Source organism: Macrotis lagotis, chromosome 2, assembly GCF_037893015.1.
Source record: "Macrotis lagotis isolate mMagLag1 chromosome 2, bilby.v1.9.chrom.fasta, whole genome shotgun sequence".
In the NCBI taxonomy this organism is placed as follows: Eukaryota; Metazoa; Chordata; class Mammalia; order Peramelemorphia; family Peramelidae; genus Macrotis; species Macrotis lagotis.
This window is the reverse complement of record NC_133659.1, coordinates 127737239-127755773: the sequence shown is the minus strand read 5'-3', so window position 1 is coordinate 127755773 and position 18535 is coordinate 127737239. Positions and strand designations below refer to the sequence as shown.

Below are 18535 nucleotides of genomic sequence, written 5' to 3'. Positions count from 1 at the left end.
AGGAGGAAGAAAATGTGGAACTCAAAATCCTACAAAAGATGAATGTTGAAATCTATCTTTGCATGAGTTGAAAAAGTAAATAACTTTATATAAAAAAGTTTCCTATCAACAGAATCCCAGAGCTTCAATCCATATCAGAGTCATCTATATGCATGTAGAAATCTAGTTGGAATAACACTTAGATTGTAAGCTCCTTGAGGGCAGACTATTTTTTGCCTCTTTTTGTATCCTTAGCTCTTAGCACAGTACCTTTAATATAGTAAGCACTTTTTAAATGTTTATTGATTGATTTAGTATTAGTGATTTTCATCTTGAGAGACAAGATTAAGATCTTTCAACCTCAGATCCATGGCTAGAATATTTTTCTCACAGAGGATATGCTGTCTCACATTTGGGTTCAGAAAATCACTTTCACAAGGGCATGATGTCTAACTTGGGCTTCACAAATGGAAGAATTTCTTAACAATTATCACTATAACCAAATAAAATGGGCTGCTTTGGGAGTGGAAAGAATTCTCCCACTAGAGGTCTTCATGGAAGGTGCACTGATCCCTTTTCAGATAATAGAGATGATCCTTAGATTAACCTTGGAGATCCTTTCCAACTCTGTGATTCAGTGATTCTGTAACAAGTTAAATAATTTTTTTCTTTATTATTCATGGATATCCTTTTCCTTTAATAGCCCTCTCCCCTAATACCAGAAGTAATAAAAGGTTATGGGCATCCCCTTCTTTTTTCCCTAAAATGTTCCTGGAAACTGTATCAGAAAACAAAATAAAGGGGTTTGGGGAGAGGGGGGGAAGAGAAGGGAGCAGAGAGAGAGAATGTATACTATCACTTTCTATCATGTTCTGGCAAAGCTCAAAGTAGATTGACAAGTAAAGTCTTGTAGTTACTCATTTAGCCACCAGAGGGCAGGCCAACATAATTGGTAAAGGGAAGTGTTGCCCAGTTTGCCTTAACTTGTTTTTGAGACTTGCCTAAGATTGGCAAATTAGTGCATTACTCATCTGCCAATATTATACGATCAATTATCAAGATGAAAAATAAAGAAAAAGTTGGGGTAACTACCTGCATTTCCCTGAGTCTCCAAATACCATAAGAGTTGAAAGAGAGCTTGTGGAGCATCTAGTCCAACCCATATAGATGAGAAAACCATGACCTGCTCAGTCACAGAGTAAATACCAGCAACAGGATTCAAACTCAGATCCTCAGACTGCAAATTCAATGTTCTTTTCACTACATAATACTTAGGCACATGTAGGTCTTCTGCCATGTAGTCAAAAATGGACAGAGCAAGAAGCAAGTATAGAGGGCTGGGCCCAGAGGAAAATGAGATCAAAGGGACTTACTGGTGTGAGATAGGCTAGCCAACAATGAGAGGGGGAAAAAATTGTATTCCTTCTTGGAAGGCACCAGATGGATTGACACCATCTGTAGCTGGGAAACTTAGTTCTTTTATGCCTCAATACAACAGACATTTATTTTAGCACCTACAGTATTCTAGCACCTACACTGGCTGTTCTAGGCAATACAGATATAAAATTAAAAAAATGCAGCTGTTCTTTCCCTCAAGTAGTTTTATATTCTATTGGAAGAAGTAATGTTTATGTATAAGGAGAAAGTAGCTAGGTAGAGCACCAGTTCTGGAGTTAGGAAAATTCATTATTCTGAGTTCAAATCTGGCCTCAGACCCTTACTAGTTGTATGATCCTGGGGCAAGTTGCTTAACTGTTTGCCTCAGTTACCTCATCAGTAAAATGACATGGAGAAAGAAATCGCAAAACCAGTCCGGCATCTTTGTCAAGAAAATCCCAAAAGGAGGAGGCATGAGGAATCAGAAACAATTGAATAACCACAACAACAACATTTTTTGAGAATTAATGTTTATGACATTCATTTTAGACCTAAAAAAAATTCTTTAGAATTTAAGCATAATAGATTTTCACTGACCTCTGAAAGCACAATATTTTAAAATGATCAACTCAATAGATCATAGAATTGGGCTAGAAGGGACTTTAGAAGTCATCAAGTCCATTTTTAAATTAGGAAACTGATGATAATATCTCAGAGAGGTTGGGAATAGGCAATCTGATGAAATAGCTACAGCTCACATTTATGTAGCCCTTTACAATTTACAAATCATTTTACTTACCTAATTTTATTTGATCCTTGTTAAAAAAAGATCTTAAAGAGATGTTACAGAGGTTACAGTTCCTGTTTATATAGATAAGTTAACTAAAACTCACTGATGCCCACAACCCCATAATTCTATCATTAATGATGAGATAATAAGACTAAATGAGATTTTATTTATGTAATATGCATGTATATATAAATATACAGTCACACATAGCTATTTGCATATACATATATACACAAACATATAGATATTTATTCATATATATAAAGATATAAAAATATATGGTTCTTTGCAAAAGGAGCTGAAGAAATGCACGTTATTTATTATTGATGTGCTAAAGATAGGATTTGAACTCAGATCATAATTTTCTATAGGGCCTCCTATCTGCTCTGTTCCAGGTGGCATTTCAGATGACAACATCACTGATGTGTTTCTTTTTGATCCAGGGGCCTCTCGGGGAGCTCCAGCAGTGACCCTGACTTTGTGGTGGTAGATGGGGTGCCTGTCATGTTGCCTTCCTACGATGAAGCTGTTAGCAGCAGCTTGAATGCTCTAGCCCCAGGATACTTGTCTTCTGTTGGCCAGGGCTGCACCATGCCAGCAGAAGATCAGAGTCCACCAGCTTACCCTGGATCAGGGGACACAGACACATTACCAGGGGAGGGTGAAGCCCATGACAGTGGATCGGGCTCTTCAGAGCTGCTCCAGAGCTTGTATTCACCGTCGATGTGCCAAACAGGAGCACGACCTGTTTCAGAAAGAACCGAGGCAATGGACAACCCCGCCATAGAAGAAGCGTCCACCAGCCCAAACGTCGATATCGCTGATGGTAAACTTTTTTTCTGTAGTATAAGCCAGCCTTACAAAATTCAACCCATTAAAAAAAATCCTTTCTTGCATAGTCTATCCTGCCCCAAAGTCTGATATCCCAAATCAAACTGCTTCCCACTCACTCAGCAGAAATTGCTTCTCTCTGAGTACAGTGGAAAGACTAATGATGATGATGATGATGAATGATTCTCATCACCTCACAAATAAACCAGTTAGCTAAGTTTCAGGAGCTATGAAAGAATGTCAAGCAGTTCAGGACAGAAAATTTGGAGTAGGGACTATTCAGTCTTTGTGTATAAAGTCTAAATTATCCTGTTGAAAAAAATTATGATATTGTTTGGGGAAAGAATGATATGCCTTTGTGTTGGTGGAGAGGAAAACAAAATAGTATGTTATGAATATCTAATGGGTATGTATCTATGCTATAGTTCCATAGACAAGGGATAGGGGCAGGGACTGGACTTGTGATTGTTGGGCTTAGGGATGTCCCAGAGTTCAATGTCTACAATGGATCACTCAAAACCTGAGGGTTCAAATGAGCAATCCATTTAATAAAGAAATATTTGAATACCCCTTCCCCAAGGTATAATCATTTTTCAAGTCAATCAAAATGAAATTCAAGAAGATAAAGGCAGAGAAAAGCCAAGGACAAGGAGGTACCCTGGGGTCTCAGGTGCTCTTGCCAACATTCTAAAAACTGCTTTTATATTCTTCTTGCCCATAGGGCCCACAGCTGGGTCCCAGATCAACCCACTTGGGGCAAAGTTAACTCCAACCGCCCCACCTCCTCGCCATAGCTTCTTTGCTCACGACAGTTCCAGCTGGCAATGTGGGAATGTGGGGTGTTTAATTCATGCCTCCCCCCAGTTCCACCGGTATCCTGGCGAACCACAAGGGAGCTCCCAGTGAGAAACTTCCCCGGCCAATCCAGGTCAGCACCTTCTCTGAAACTTAAGGTCTTAGAAAGTTGACTAGAGCCCTGGTAGCCCAGGGTCATATGGCCAATGTGTCAAATATGAAAACCCAGATCTTCAGGACTGGCTCCCAGGCCAGCTTACTGTCCGCTTGGCAAACTGTCTCTCATAAAGCTGTTTTACATTTCATAGAATGTGAAGAACAATTTAAAACCACATGTATTCATGTCACAACTAAAGACTGAGCATTGATCAATAGTAAAAATAAAGCAACATAGTGAATATATTCACAGAATTTTCCAATTTTAGAGCTGAAAGGGATATTAGGAACCATCCAGTCCAATTCTTACAGCATCATAGACTAGGACTGGGAAGCATCAACTGATTCAGTAGTGTTAAACTCAAATAGGGAAGGAATCCCTGTTTACCTTATATTGACTTAGAAAACCATAAATTAGCATTATCTATGTTGTATTTTTATTTCTATTGTTACTTTTTTGTTTTTGTTTTGTTTTTATTTTGTTAAATATGTCCCACTGGGATGTTAGGTGGCACAGTAAATAGAGTACCTGTCCTGGCATCCAGAGGATCTGAGTTCAAATCTGACCTCAGATACTAGCTCTATGACCCTGGGCAAGTCACTCCACCCCAATTGATTCAGAAAACAAACAGATAAATGTCCCAATTACATTGCAATTCAACTCCAGCTACACTGGCGAGCTTTTCTGCCAGGACTAGCCATAAGTGTGACATGAGTGATCTAATTCACCCCCCTTTATTTTATAAATGATCCAGTTGAATGACCAAGAGGTTAAGAAACTTGTTGAGATCACATAGCAAATATTAGATGGGACTAGAACTTAAGTCTCTTGATTCCCAGTCCCATGATTTTTTTCCCTACCACAATGTATTGAGAAATCTATCAAATGTTATTACCTGCTTATTTTAAGCTGTCCTTCCATGGCTCACTAAAGTCCTACTTTGATGCTTTATGATGGTATGGCTGTAAACCTAGGCAATCAAAAGCTCTGGCAGGTCATAACAGGGTAGGAAGACTTCTGTAATCTGCAGAACTAAGTTCAATGAAATGTATCACTAGGAGGGTGGCTACCAGGTAACCAGTTATGTTTTTGGTCACAGAAACTTGGAAAGAATTTGATCTTGCTCAAGAGAACACCCATATCAATGAGACTATAGATATTTAAAGTACTGGGTCCTTTAAAAAATAAAAATCAACAGTACACAAGAAAATCAATTAACAAGTATATATTAAGTCAATGAAAATGGATGTCAATTTTCCCAGTATGTTGGAATCCCATTTCCTAGCAGGAAACTAGGCCAACACTTTTTTATGGGCTGTCATCTGCTATCAAAGCATAGATAATAAAACCAACAGGTGATTACCCTTTACAATAGAAAAATAAACAGAGACTTGATTTATAACACATATATATAGTCAATTGTCACTGTCAAAACAGGGCCAACACCAGATAAAGTTATATCACAGAAATACACATTTTCTCCTAGTCTAATGAGACCAGTAATGGGAAAGAATGGAATAATGGGATGGGGGGCAAGGCAGATGTGTTAAAATCTTTGCTTGTAAGTTTTGGAAGAAGTTAGCTGGACTGCTATTGAATGAATGGGGGGGCAGAAATGCACCTTAGGGGATCCCAGATTTAAGATTGGTGGATACTTTAGAAGTAATGTCATTCTTTCTCCCACCCCCTTATTTACAGATGTCAAGGAGAAGCTCACAGAGGTTCTGATTTGTCCAAGTAATAAATAGTATAGCCAAGATCTGAATCCAGGTCCTCTAGATCAAAATCCAGGGGACTTCCCACTATACCATAATATCTTTCATTTCTTCAGGGATGATGAATTCATCCTCTCCACTGCTGCAGATTCTATTATGCCTGTAAATAAAAGATTTAAAAACCCTTAATTACTCCTCATGTGTAAGGTATTATGCTTGGCCCTGGAGTTACAATGACAATAAAATGAAATAGCCCCTGCCCTCTATGAGATTATATTCTATAGGGGCCATACAACATTTATAGAGATAAGTAAATAAAATAATATGAGAAAGGAATTGGAACTAAGAGGATAATGAAATGCTTCCCTGTAGCACCACTTAAAATGAGCTTTAAGGGAAGGATAGGATTCTTTAGGAAAGAGATGAGGAGAAAGTACATTGTAGAGATAGGGGAAAACCCATATGAAGGCATAGAGTTAAAGAGATAGAATGCCAAATTCAGGAATACCAATATGGACAGTTGGTTGGAACATGGAATGTATGGTGGAAATGTGAAATAAACCTAGAAAGGTAGACTAGAAGCCAGATTGTTGTTGCCTTAGTTATTGATTCTTCATGAGTCACTGTGAACTTGATTTGTCCCCTGGTGGTCAGATTTGTGATAATTTTCCTATTCAAAATCACATAGCCTAGTCCTTAGATGAAAGATATGAAATTTATATATGGGCTTGTTTGTTCACTGGGTCTGTATTTAAACTTTCCAGTTTGATAGATACTATTGAAAGCCTTTAAGAGGATAGAGTCACTTCCATTCCTCAATAAAACATCAGAGTAAGGCTTTAGTAGAAATTGAATGGCAGAATTATGTGTTTGTTTGTGTGTCTGTGTGTGTGTGTGTGTGTGTGTGTGTGTGTGTGTGTGTGTGTGTAAGTTGCTAGGTCTGTGATTTCATGGGTCTAAGGGATAGTCCAGCTCTCTTCACTGATACAGACAATGTACAACTTGAAGTTGAAGAGAGTTGCCCAGGAGTCTCAGAAGTTGAGTGACTTGCCCAAGATCATGAGGATAGTATGTCAGATTAGCAGTGAACCTAAGTCCTTCTGATCCCAAGACTAGCTTTCTAGCCACTAAACTCCACTATTTCACAAGGTAGGAAGATGCCATTTTCTTGTAGGAACCTTTTTTACTCTTCTTTTGATGAATCATTTAGCATCATATGATTCAGCACTTTGAGGACTCCTTAAAGAATTCAAACATTACATCAGGGAGGTGGCAGCTAAGTGGTACAGTGGATAGACCACTAGTCTTGGATTCAGAAGGACCTGAATTTAGATTTGACCTCAGACATTTACTAGCTATACCTTGGACAAGTCACTTAATCCTGATTGTCTCACATCCAGGGCCATTTCCAGTCTTCCTGATCCATATCTGGCCACTGGACCCAGATGACTCTGAAAGAGAAAGTGAGGCTGGTGACTTAGCACAGTTAACTGCCCCCCCTACTCAAATCCAATTCATGTGCATGTCATGGTCTTCTTCGAGAACAGAGAACAACCATTATTATTATTATTATAAACAACACTAGGGAGACTGAAATACTTGAATGTACTGACTTGTCCAAGGTCACCCAGCTGAATAAGCTGAGAAACTTGATTAGCAAGCCTATCTCCTAATGAGAGCTCAGAATGATGTTCTTGGTGGATAGATATTTGGAATAAAATATTCTCAAACTAGGCATCTTTCAGTTCAGTTGATTCCTTGGGAAGATGGCAAAATGTTATGAATTCTTCAGATGAATGAACAACTGTAAGGTGACAGTTCTTTACCTTTGGGCAAAAGAAACTTGAATCTTCCTTTTCAGCTCTAAAATTCTATCAAAGGGTCAGTTTAGATTGGCGGTTCTTCACTATTTTTGGTGGTCAACCCTTCTGACTGTCTGTTAAGGCCTACAGACCTATCTCAGAATAATGTTAATTGCATAAAATAAAATACATAGGATTATAAAGAAAACAACTAATATTGAAATACAATTAGAAAAATATCTTTCCATCCAATTTCATGGACCCCCAAGAATCTATCCATAGATCCCTGAGGGATCTATGGATCTCAAGTTAAGAACCCTTGGTCCAATTGGTCACATACTGAAATGTTAGATATTATTTGCAGTGAAAACATTTAGACAAATATGGGAAAGGGGAGGAAGGGGATTTTAATACCCATTAACTCTAAAATTCATCTTAAATAATTGGTGTTTTCATGGTTTTAATAACTGCTGACTCATTGTGTATTGTATGTTTTGTTTTGTTTTGTTTTTACAGAAATTCCACTGGTGGAAGAAGACCCCTTAGCCTGATCAAAATGTTCATTATTCGATTGCACCTTTGGGAGAGAAAATCCTGCACTCTAGGGGTGGGGGTGTAAATGAAGAGATTTGAGGGATTGGGGAGAGGTCTTTGTTTTTCCTATTCATCCTCAAGGCAACAGTACCTGATTTTTGTGCACTTTGGATTCAACTGTGGGGTTGCCTAACTCAACAGTGGTGGTTCTTTCACTTGAGACTTGGGGATTTTGCCAATGCCAATAGTCCAAGATGGGAAGGGGGGAACCCTTGCAAGTCCTTGGATTAAGATAATTAATGTATCTCCATGTTGAGGGAACTTGAACAATTCCATATAAATCCTACTGAATTACACATCCCATTGAATTATTGTTATGAATAATATCTGCCTCCTCTGAAAGCATGTTATATTATGTAAATTTGCTTCTAAAACTTGCTTTGTACAATCTCTGGATTCTGGTTTAGGCTGAATCAGTCTAAGAAAAAAGAATCTGATTTGGGCTCCTGAAAGTGGAACTGATCCCCTTTCCATATTCAGAAAGAAATGGGTTTCCAAAGGGAATATCTTTCCTGGGTTCTTGGACAGTTTTCTTCATTGTGGAAAATAATCTGTCCCAAGAAAGGCTGAAGATAAAAGACATTCAGTAATTTGGATGTGGCAAAATAATGCCCAGCCACCCCAAACTCCTAAAAGACAGACTCAAAGCCAGACTGGGCTTTCTGGAGATTTCTTTATTCTGTAGGTGAAGTAGGCCTTCTGTCCTATAAACCATCCAAAGTGAAATGTTGGTATTTATATTACTAATATGAATCCATTGCATTTGCCAAACACTGTTATTTTCCAGATGGCCAAAAAGTGTTAGATTTCCAGTTTCATGATGGAGGAAGTATTCAAAAGGATGCTTTGTTGCAACATTTTTTAAAGAAAAAAATACCCTTTACCTGTTGTTTGTATTTCTGAGTCACTTGCACCTGTTGAGCATCACACTGCTTAATTGTTGGTGCACCCCCCCCCCAAAATATTTGCCTGCCACAGCCTCATTTCCTGAAACAAAAATTATTTAAGGAGAAGGAAGAAAGATCCTGGTTTGAAGGCCATTTTACTTAATGCAAGTAGACAAATGTTGGCATGCAAACCCATCCCACAGCAAGGTGTTGGAATTTTCTAGGTCTCAGTAAAATATCTGCAAGATGATGTGTCAGCACCTCTATCCCTGCTCTGGGGAGCCTCCATTCTTGACGCTGAGGATGCCTACCTTGTAGGTTAACTCTTATGTTGCTCCAGTGAGTGTTTTAAAAATAACAAGTTTCCTATAGTATCTCATAAAGTATAGGTTGATGAGGGATAAGGAGAGTCAGTAGAAGGAAGGTGCTGATTTCTTTTTCTCTTTTTTCCAGACAAATTAAAACTGAAGTTCAATCTCTGAAGGAGCTGCTTCAGTGGAGCAATAATAGCAAGAAATTTTGACAAAATTCTAGGTTTTTGTTAAGAAGGACAATGGTGCTTTGAGGACTCTCATAGAAAGATATTATAGGGAGAAGAATGAGGAAGTGCCAGATCGTGAAAACACGATTCAGAATTAAGCACATTTTTGATTAAATATAATCTTCCCTTTCCTCTCTCGTGGCTTAGATTAAACTCTCCAACTGGTTTCTCAGAAAGCACTGGATGATCTCAAGAGTAGACCCATTCATCCCTTTTCACATAAGTTCATTTTTTGAGGAATATAGTTTCTATCAGTTTGCCAGAGGTATGGGATGTGATGCATCCCTGGCTAGAATCAGATATGCCAGGCAAAATCAATGTATAGCTGGGAACCTCCACTGACAAAAGCCAGGGAAATCTGGGCAATGCCAATAAACTAAGCAAAGCTCTCAGAATAACAAGCCAACACTATCTCCCTTCTCTGTTCACCTTTGGTCCCAGAGTGCCAGTGAGAAAATTAATTCCCAGTCACCTTTTGAAGCAACCCCTTAAAAATTGTGCCTTCCTATTCCTAATGTGATTTTACTCCTCTGAGGTTATCCTTTTAGAGCTTGAAAATATTACAGGATCGCAGGACTTCAGAGGCCATAATGTTCAAACTCCAGTTGAGGAAACTGACCTCCAGGAAGATTAAATGACTTGCCCAAAGTTGCAAAGCTAACCCGGGTCTATTTAGTCTAAATCCACAGGGAAAAAAGGCTGTATCATATTTCAACTGATTTTAGGAATGTCAGCCTGGGAACCCCAAGTTCTCAAACCAAAAGGGAATCCACACAAATTTGTCATCATTATCATAAGGATGTAGATTGACTTACTTGTTGGCCATGTGATAAATTCCAGTTGAGGCACCTGATTTTTCTTGTTTAGTCATTTCATTTTTTATGACCCCATTTGGAATTTTCTTGACAAAGATACAAAATGGTTTGCCATTGAGGCAAACAGGGTTAAATGATTTGCCCAGGGTCACACAGTAAGTGTCTTCAGTCTTCTACCTTTTCCCTAATGGTTCTATGTAAGATCAAGTTTACATTTAGGATTGTAGGACTGAATTACATAATGTACAATTGAAAACTGGAAGAAACCTTAGCAGTCCTTTAATCCAATTCCTTATTTTGGAGCTAAGGTAACAACACCCTGGAATGACAAATAATTAGTGGACAGAAAGTAGAAGGTAGTATTTGAACCCAAACTTTCTGATTCCAGTGCCCATACACTCACTAACTACTATACTAGGTTGCTTCTTCTCATTTTTACTTACAGAAGGAGAATATGCTTGTACTATGAGTTGGGATTAATTTATAAACTATTTATTTGGTTAAAATTCCAGGTTGGAAGGCTTTCCTCCAGAAGACTGAATTTTATGAAGTTAAAATCTGTTTCCTCAAGAACTCAAATCTACCAACACATTTTTATTCGTTGTTTTTTTTAATTTGTCTATTTTATAAGTCATCTTCTATAACAAAGAATTTTTTTTTAAAAAAAGAAAAAGACTAATTCAACAAACTAACCAAATATCTACTATATCTGAAGCATATGCAGTGTTCCATATCTCTGATGTTAGCAAAGAAGAAAGAATGGTATATTTTCTCACCTCTTCTGTGGAGGGGAAAGCCCTGGTCTTTAAAATTACAATGAAGTTTCTTCTTGTTGTCCATCTATTTACATTTCTGGAGTCATGTCTATCTCCTTTCAACCAATACTGATTAGGCATCTACTTTTATGTATATAGCATTTTGGAAAGATGTGATTAGAGTGATGAGACATTATTAGATGATTACAGAGAATTTCATTCTCAACTAGAACTGGGCTTGAGCAATGTGAATAATGGATCCCCTGAAATAGATGTATTTGAATTTGAGTTATATTCAAAGTTAGGATTACATAACATTTGGTAATTCATTCTAGCCCGGTAGAAATATGCAGTGTGTGAATTCGTAATGCCACCAGCTTGAAAGTAGAATAAAGGGGAAGGAAGAGAATTCATTATCTGTACTAATCAAGACCTAGATAGGTTGAATAATTTAGGCTTCTGGAGAAGTCCAAAATATATGCTCAGTTCAGAATTCAATAGGTATTTAGAGGCATAGACTGTACTTAAAGGAAGGGACCTTAGAGATCATCTATTCTAACTAACCCTCATGTTCTGCAGATGAGGAACTCAAATCCAGAGAAGCAAAGAGACCTGTCCAAGGTCACACATAGCAGAATAGCCAAGATATTCCAGGGTATAGAGACTCTCCACCTGGTCCTTGGATTCCTAAACCAATGCTTTGACAATACCATGTTGCTTCTGACTTGGTGGTGATAATTCAACATACTTGTTATTCAGTTGGTTTCAGTCATTTCTGACTCTTTGGGATCCCATTTGGTAAAGATATTGCATAAATAGAGTTTGTCATTTCCTTCTCCAGCTCATTTTACAGATGAGGAAACTGAGGCAAACATGTAAATGATATGCCCAGGGTCATACAACTAGAGTTTAAATTCAAAAAGTTGGTTTTCCTAACTCTTGAATCTACTGCAACATCCAGCTTCCCTAAAGTATTTTACATAACTGTTTAAAGAAATGAAATGCTAAATGAAGAATTTTTTTGGTTGTCAAATTATAATTCCCTTCAATTTAAAAAAAATCATTAAGTGCCTTTGGTATCCTGAGTCATACCAGGCCTGTGGAAAAGCAATATTTAGACATAAATGCTGCTTTCAAATCATATACAGGCTGGCAGGGCCATAAGATATAAATGAATACAATAATATGAGGACCGATTAGTGCATTATGGGTTTAGGGACTGGATCTGTGGTATAGGAAGCTCCTAAGGAGAGATTCCCTCTATGAATTCAGGCAGATATCTGCAACTAGTCCATCTTAGAGGACTAGGAAGTATCTAGTTATCTGCCCAAAGGTCACACAGTATAGGTCAAAGATAAGATTTAAGCCCTTATCTTCCTAGCTCTAAGGCCCTCTTCTCTATTCATTATACCAGACTGACTCGTGTTATAGTTTCAAAACAACTATTGGTGGGGGAAGAGGAGAAAGGGATGGAGAGGATGGCTCAGGATGGAGGAAGGTTTAAATATGTTTGAGCTGTAGGAATTCAAAAGCTGGTAGGAATTCAAAAGACAGAAATAAGGGGAGGAAAGCATGAAGAGGGAAGAGTATTTTCAGGGAGTAGAAAGTAATTCAATTTGTCTGGAGTCTATAGAATGTGGAGAAGAATAGTAGATAAAACTAGGAAAGTAGAGTGGCAGCAGATTATGGAAGGGAGACTAAGTAATGCCTGTATTTTTCTTAGTCAGCAATAAGGAACCACTTAAGGCACTTGGTCAGAGAAGGAATATGACCAAATATGTAATTAAAGTCGATTAGTATGGCAATGGTTTGAGAGCTAGATTATGATTAAAGTTAGGAAGATGTATAATGGTTATGACAGTAGCCAAGGAGGATGGTGATGAGGGTCTGTTTGTAGGCAAATCAATAGGAAGAAGTGGAAAACAGTGAGGAAGGAGAGCACAGGGCCCTTCACATGTCATATTTTTGTTCTTTAGAAGTTGTGATTTGCCAGGATGGAATTTTTAAAATTTTCCCTACCACTACTACTTATATATAGGCACCTAGTTCCTTCATGGGATCAAGTCTTCTTTATATTCAGGAAAAGTGTTTTGTTCCAGTGTTCTGAAAGTGGCATGGTTGGGTGGGATTTGAACTTGAAGACAAGTTCAAAAGCATTGATCTTTTTTCTCCCTTTCTTTCCTCTTACTTTTCCTTCCTCACCTATCCACCACCATTTTATATCAGGCAGGGATAAAAATGGGTACTTCATCTGGAAAAATATCCATTATATGTTCTTTTATTTCTCCAGTTAAGGCACTAGGTATTGGTAGTCTTGGGAAAAGTAGTTGGGGTGGTTGATGACGAGAATATTATATTGATAGTTTGACAAAACTAAACTTGCCCTAGTCCATTTACTTTTGAGCCTGCCCAAGTCACTGTATTGGATTCCTCCATTTCTAGAGTGAATTTAAAAGCGACACTTGTTTGAAGTACCCGTGTACCAATGTACCAATGTATGCTAAGAAGAATTTTCAAAATGGCCCCATAGCCATTTGCTAAGTTACATTAAACAGAGGTATAGAACCATGCTATCTTGGGCAGATATGAAATTTCCCCAAAGATTATGTATACTTCCCCAATGGCAGCCCCTTAGATTAACACTAACCTGCTTGCCTAATTTTATTGTCTATTTTGAACTCAAAACATAAAAGTTAATGTCCATCCATTTCTAGGATGATAATGGAAAAAATCAGAGGAACCATGTTCAGTCTAATAAGCAAACAGGACCCCAGAGAGATACAGTCACTTATTAGGAAGGGCAAATTCTGAACCATAATAGTATTGGAATCATAAAACTTAATGTAAAACGTATTGCTGTATTAAATGCTGGAGAACTTGGCAGTTTTGATGGCAACATACCATGTCCCCATTATAGTTAGAAATTTGTCCTTGGTACCAACAACTCTCAAGGTAAATGGCAAATGAATAGTAATAGCTTATTTTTGCATAGCACTTTTAGTGAAAAGGCACCTTATCAATTTGTCTGAGTCAGATAAACACCTTGGGATTGAGGAGGGAAGTATGGGAAGAATGATTATCTCCCAACTTGGGGTGAGGGCAGAGGAAGATAGAGAAAAAAAGATAGAAAGAAAACATTTATTAGGCATTTCCTTAGAACATTTATTAGGTGTCAACAGTACAAATAAATGAGACTTTGCTTGTCCTTGAGGAATTTCTATTCCAATGAGAAAAAAAGACAGAATGAGGATCTGGAAAAGGGCTGGGAATGGGTATCCGAAGTATAATCCAAGGCATCCAGTGGGATGGAATAAAAATTATACTATTTCTACAATCTACCTCAAGTCTGTACTGAAGAAACTGCTTTCCAAAATTTGAAGGACTATATTAATGTGGATTCCCACTACTATTATTATTCCTTTGTACTGTGCCCTGGTCATATCGCACCCAGAATATATCATGTTCAATTGTAAGCACTACATTTGAGATAGGCTATTGAAATAAAGTGGAGGGTGTACAGGGGAGGCTCTTACAATAGTAAGGGATCTCAAGATCATACCTTATGAATGCTGGTGGGAAAAACATTAACTACAGATTTTCTAAAAATTTGGCTAGGTGGTGCAGTGAATAGAGTACTGGCCTAGGAGTCAGGAGTACCTGAGTTCAAATCTGGCCTCAGACACTTACCTAGCTGTGTGGCCTTGGGCAAGTCACTTAACCCCATTGCCTTAAAAAATCTAAAAAAAAATTTGGCTAAAAGAAGAAAGGACCACCTCTAGAGGTAATGGAGTTCTTTCTCGTGGAAAGTCTTCAAGCAAATAATTGAATGACTATTACTGAGTAAGTTTTATAGAGAATTTTTTCTTAGGTGTGAATGGCTCCTGGGCTCTTTTTCAACCTGGAGATTCTGTGACTCTGAGAAACTTAAGGTGTTGGGAGGTTAAGTCATTTGAGCAAGGGGTACAGATGGGACTCAGATTCTCATCTTCTAAATTCAAACCCAGCAGCCCTAAGCCTTCAAACCCAACTCAGTGGTGTTTCAATGACAAACCATAGGTTGTTCCAGATTTCTACAAGCAAAAAACTTAGATTATGTCTTTGTGCTACCAGTACTACCCATACCCCCAGACCACAATGGGACAGCTAAGTAATACTTCAAACCTTATCCTCATGCCCCCAAAGCCACTGTTTGGTTATGCTGTTGGAGTACTTCAATCTATGGTTCTCCATTCTCCAAAAGCTTCCAGAAACAATCTACCCACAAAAAGAAATGGAAACTTGGGGCAATGGGCTAACAGCAGGTAAAAGGCAGCAGGAAAAAAAATAAGATATTCCATGACCTGGAGATCTTCATTCTTTTCTGCCTTTAGGTCTCTGAGTTCACAGATCCTATTCTAATTTTGATCCCTCTATTTTTATTGCATTTTGTGACTTCACAGTAGCACCCTCTTTCTTTCTTCCTTAATGCTCATCTCTGTGTCCTTTTCACCCCACTCCCCCAATATTTCTGTGTAATCACCATGGATCTATGTGCCAAGTGAAAATGTTTGTGACTCCACAGTGCCCTATGTGCCATCCAGGTCCTAGAAACATGTTAACAGTTACTTCACTAGGCCAGGCATCTAGAGAGCGTCTAGTATCCCTGTCCCTGTTGTACAGTGACCGTATCTGCGTTATCAATATGAGCTTCAAAGAGTTAAATTAGTAGCTCCCTACTCCTTGGAGCAGAAGAGAATAATCTTTTTTTTTTAGGTTTTTTCAAGGCAAACGGGGTTAAGTAGCTTGCCCAAGGCCACACAGCTAGGTAATTATTAAGTGTCGTCACCCAGCCACCCCTTGAAAGAGAATAATCAATAGCAAGACTGAACTCTGAGATAGCATGTTTCTCTGCATTGCCCCTAAGAGTCTCTTCTCTCTCCAGAGCTTTGGTACAAGGAAGGATGGGGGATTTAAATTTTGCGTCTTTGTCCAACCCATCTCAGTATAACAAGTCAAAGTAACTAACATTTATCATTAAATTGATCAAATCTAATTGAATTGATCACAATAATAACAATCATTAAATTGATCTAAATCTAAATGTCAATCAAATCTAATCCCCTCCCCCACCAAAGAAGAGCTATAAGAAAGTATTTCACAGCATTTCTTTGCAGAGGTTGGGAGGGAGGGGTGGTAGGACTGTGGAACACTGAATATAATAGCAAACTTCTTCAGTATCTTAAATTAAAACTAAACTGTTAACCCCTGCATTATACCCTATAATGATGGGATGATTCTCTGGAAGCAGGAGAATGAAGGAATACATATGTACACTAGGAAAAGTATAGATGATACAAAACCAAAATATGTCAAACTTTTATTTTAAAAATTAAAAATAAATCAATTGAGGCAAACACTTGAGAAATGAAACATAATTGTAACAAGGGCTCTTTACTAGCAGGGTACAGTAACTTCACATTTTCAAAGTACTAGGACTAATACTAAGGTTAATACTATTGGAATACAAAGTATCCACTGTTAGAAAATGTCTTCAGAGACACATTTTTTTAAGGTATAGTATGAACCTCTTTGAGAAAAAAATCTTGGGTGGCTAGGTGGCGCAGTGGATAAAGCACTGGCCCTGTAGTCAGGAGTACCTGGGTTCAAGTCCGGTCTCAGACACTTAATAATTACCTAGCTGTGTGGCCTTGGGCAAGCCACTTAACCCTGTTTGCCTTGCAAAAACCGAAACAAGAAAAAAAAAAATCTTGAAATCCCCAGAATGATAGCATCAGCAAGTTGGGGGGAAAACTGAGAATTCTAATAGATCATCCTACCTTCCAACTGAAGCTACCTATTCTATTCATGATGTACAAAAATATGCCTTTTTTGTTTCATTAATTTTTTTATTTTCCTAATTCTATGTAAAGATTGTTTTTAACATACATTTTTATAGTTTTTTTTCCCTCCCACTTTTCTTTCTCCCCTCCTTAAGATATCAGGTAATCTGATGTGGGTCATACATGCACAGTTTTTTTTTTCTCATTTTTCCATATTAGCCATGCTGTGAAAGAAAAATCAGATCAAAAGGACAAACCTTAAGAAAAAAAACAAATTTTTAAAAAGTGAAAATTGTCTGTTTTAATATGCATTCAAACTCCATAGTTCTTTCTTTGGATGTGGATGGCATTATATATCACAATTCTTTTAGAATTGTCTTTGATCATTGTTAAAATTGTTCAAAATAATTAAGTCTATCATAGTTGATCATCACACAATGTTACTGTTGATGTGCATAATGTTCTTCCTGGTTCTACTCACTTCACTCAGTATTGGTTCATGTAAATGTTTCCAAGTTTTTCTAAAATCTGTCCATTCATGATTTCTTATAGAACAATAACATTCCATTGCATTCATACACCACAGCTTGTTCAGCCATTCCCCAACTGATGGATATCTCCTCAATTTCCAATTCTTTGCCACCACAAAAAGAGCTGCTATAATTATTTTTGTACATGTAGGTCTTTCCCCCTTTTTAATCTCTTTGGGATACAGTGGTGGTATTGTTGGATCAAAGAATATGCAGTTTTGTGGCCCCTTGAGCATAATTCCAAATTGCTCTCCAGAATTGTTGGATCAGTTCAATGTGCCTTACTTTTAAAGATATTCAGAGATTTCTACAAGCTCTGATATTACTCTTGCTTGGATCTTTATAATATTCTTCTTTATCTCTAAGAATTCATTTCTGTGTCCTTTCTACCACTATTCCCCCCCAACCCTTCTGTGTATTACCATGAATCTATGTGCCAAATGACAGTATTTGTGACTCAGTAGGGCTTTATATGCTATCTAGGTCCCAGCAGACATTTTTCCCTCCCTCTCCATTGGAAACATGTTACCAGATATTCCACTAGACCAGGCATCTGAGAGCTGATGTCCTGTCCCTACTGCACAGTGCCCCTTTGTCCAACCCATCTCAGTTTAACAAGTCAAAGTAATTAACATCATTAAACTGATCAAATCTAATTTAATGGATTACAATAATAATAATTATCATTAAATTAATCTAAATCTAAAAATTTAAATATCAGTTAATCAAATCTAATCCCTCCTTTGCCCCCCACCAAAGAAGAGATAAGAAAGTATTTCATTGTCACTGTGAGCCTCAAAGAGTTCAGGTAGCAGCACCCCACTTCTTGGAGCATAGTTGACAGAAAGGCAGCCTTGGAGCTAGAATGACCTGGTTGACACATACTACCCATACAACCCTAGATAAATCACTTAACTATTCTCAGACAACTATAAAATTAAGATTATAACACTGATTGCACAGGGTTATTGTGAGAACCAAATCTAATGAAATAACATAAAATGCTTTGCATACCTAAGGGGCTGTACAGATGTTTACTATAATTGAAACCCTCAGGACAAATTCCTAAAACTTCAAATTTCTGAGAAGATACAGACCTGCATGAATAAAGGGATGTTTCCTGATCAAGGAGTTCCCATTACCAGTAA

General features: G+C 37.8%; 1 protein-coding gene across 3 annotated transcripts in view; it reads left to right on the top strand.

Annotated features, from left to right (window-relative positions):
- The window catches only part of SUSD4 (sushi domain containing 4), a 226248-nt gene extending 209144 nt beyond the window's left edge, over positions 1-17104 (top strand). For 2 of the 3 annotated variants that reach the window (XM_074222767.1, XM_074222765.1), the window contains 3 exons: positions 2590-2972; positions 3699-3905; positions 7963-17104. In XM_074222767.1, coding sequence (XP_074078868.1) covers positions 2590-2972; positions 3699-3883 — 568 coding nt within the window. In that variant the 3' untranslated portion in view covers positions 3884-3905; positions 7963-17104. The remainder of the gene's footprint in view (positions 1-2589; positions 2973-3698; positions 3906-7962) is intronic. The other variant, XM_074222766.1, reaches the window with a different exon arrangement.
- The last annotated feature ends 1431 nt before the right edge of the window (positions 17105-18535 follow it).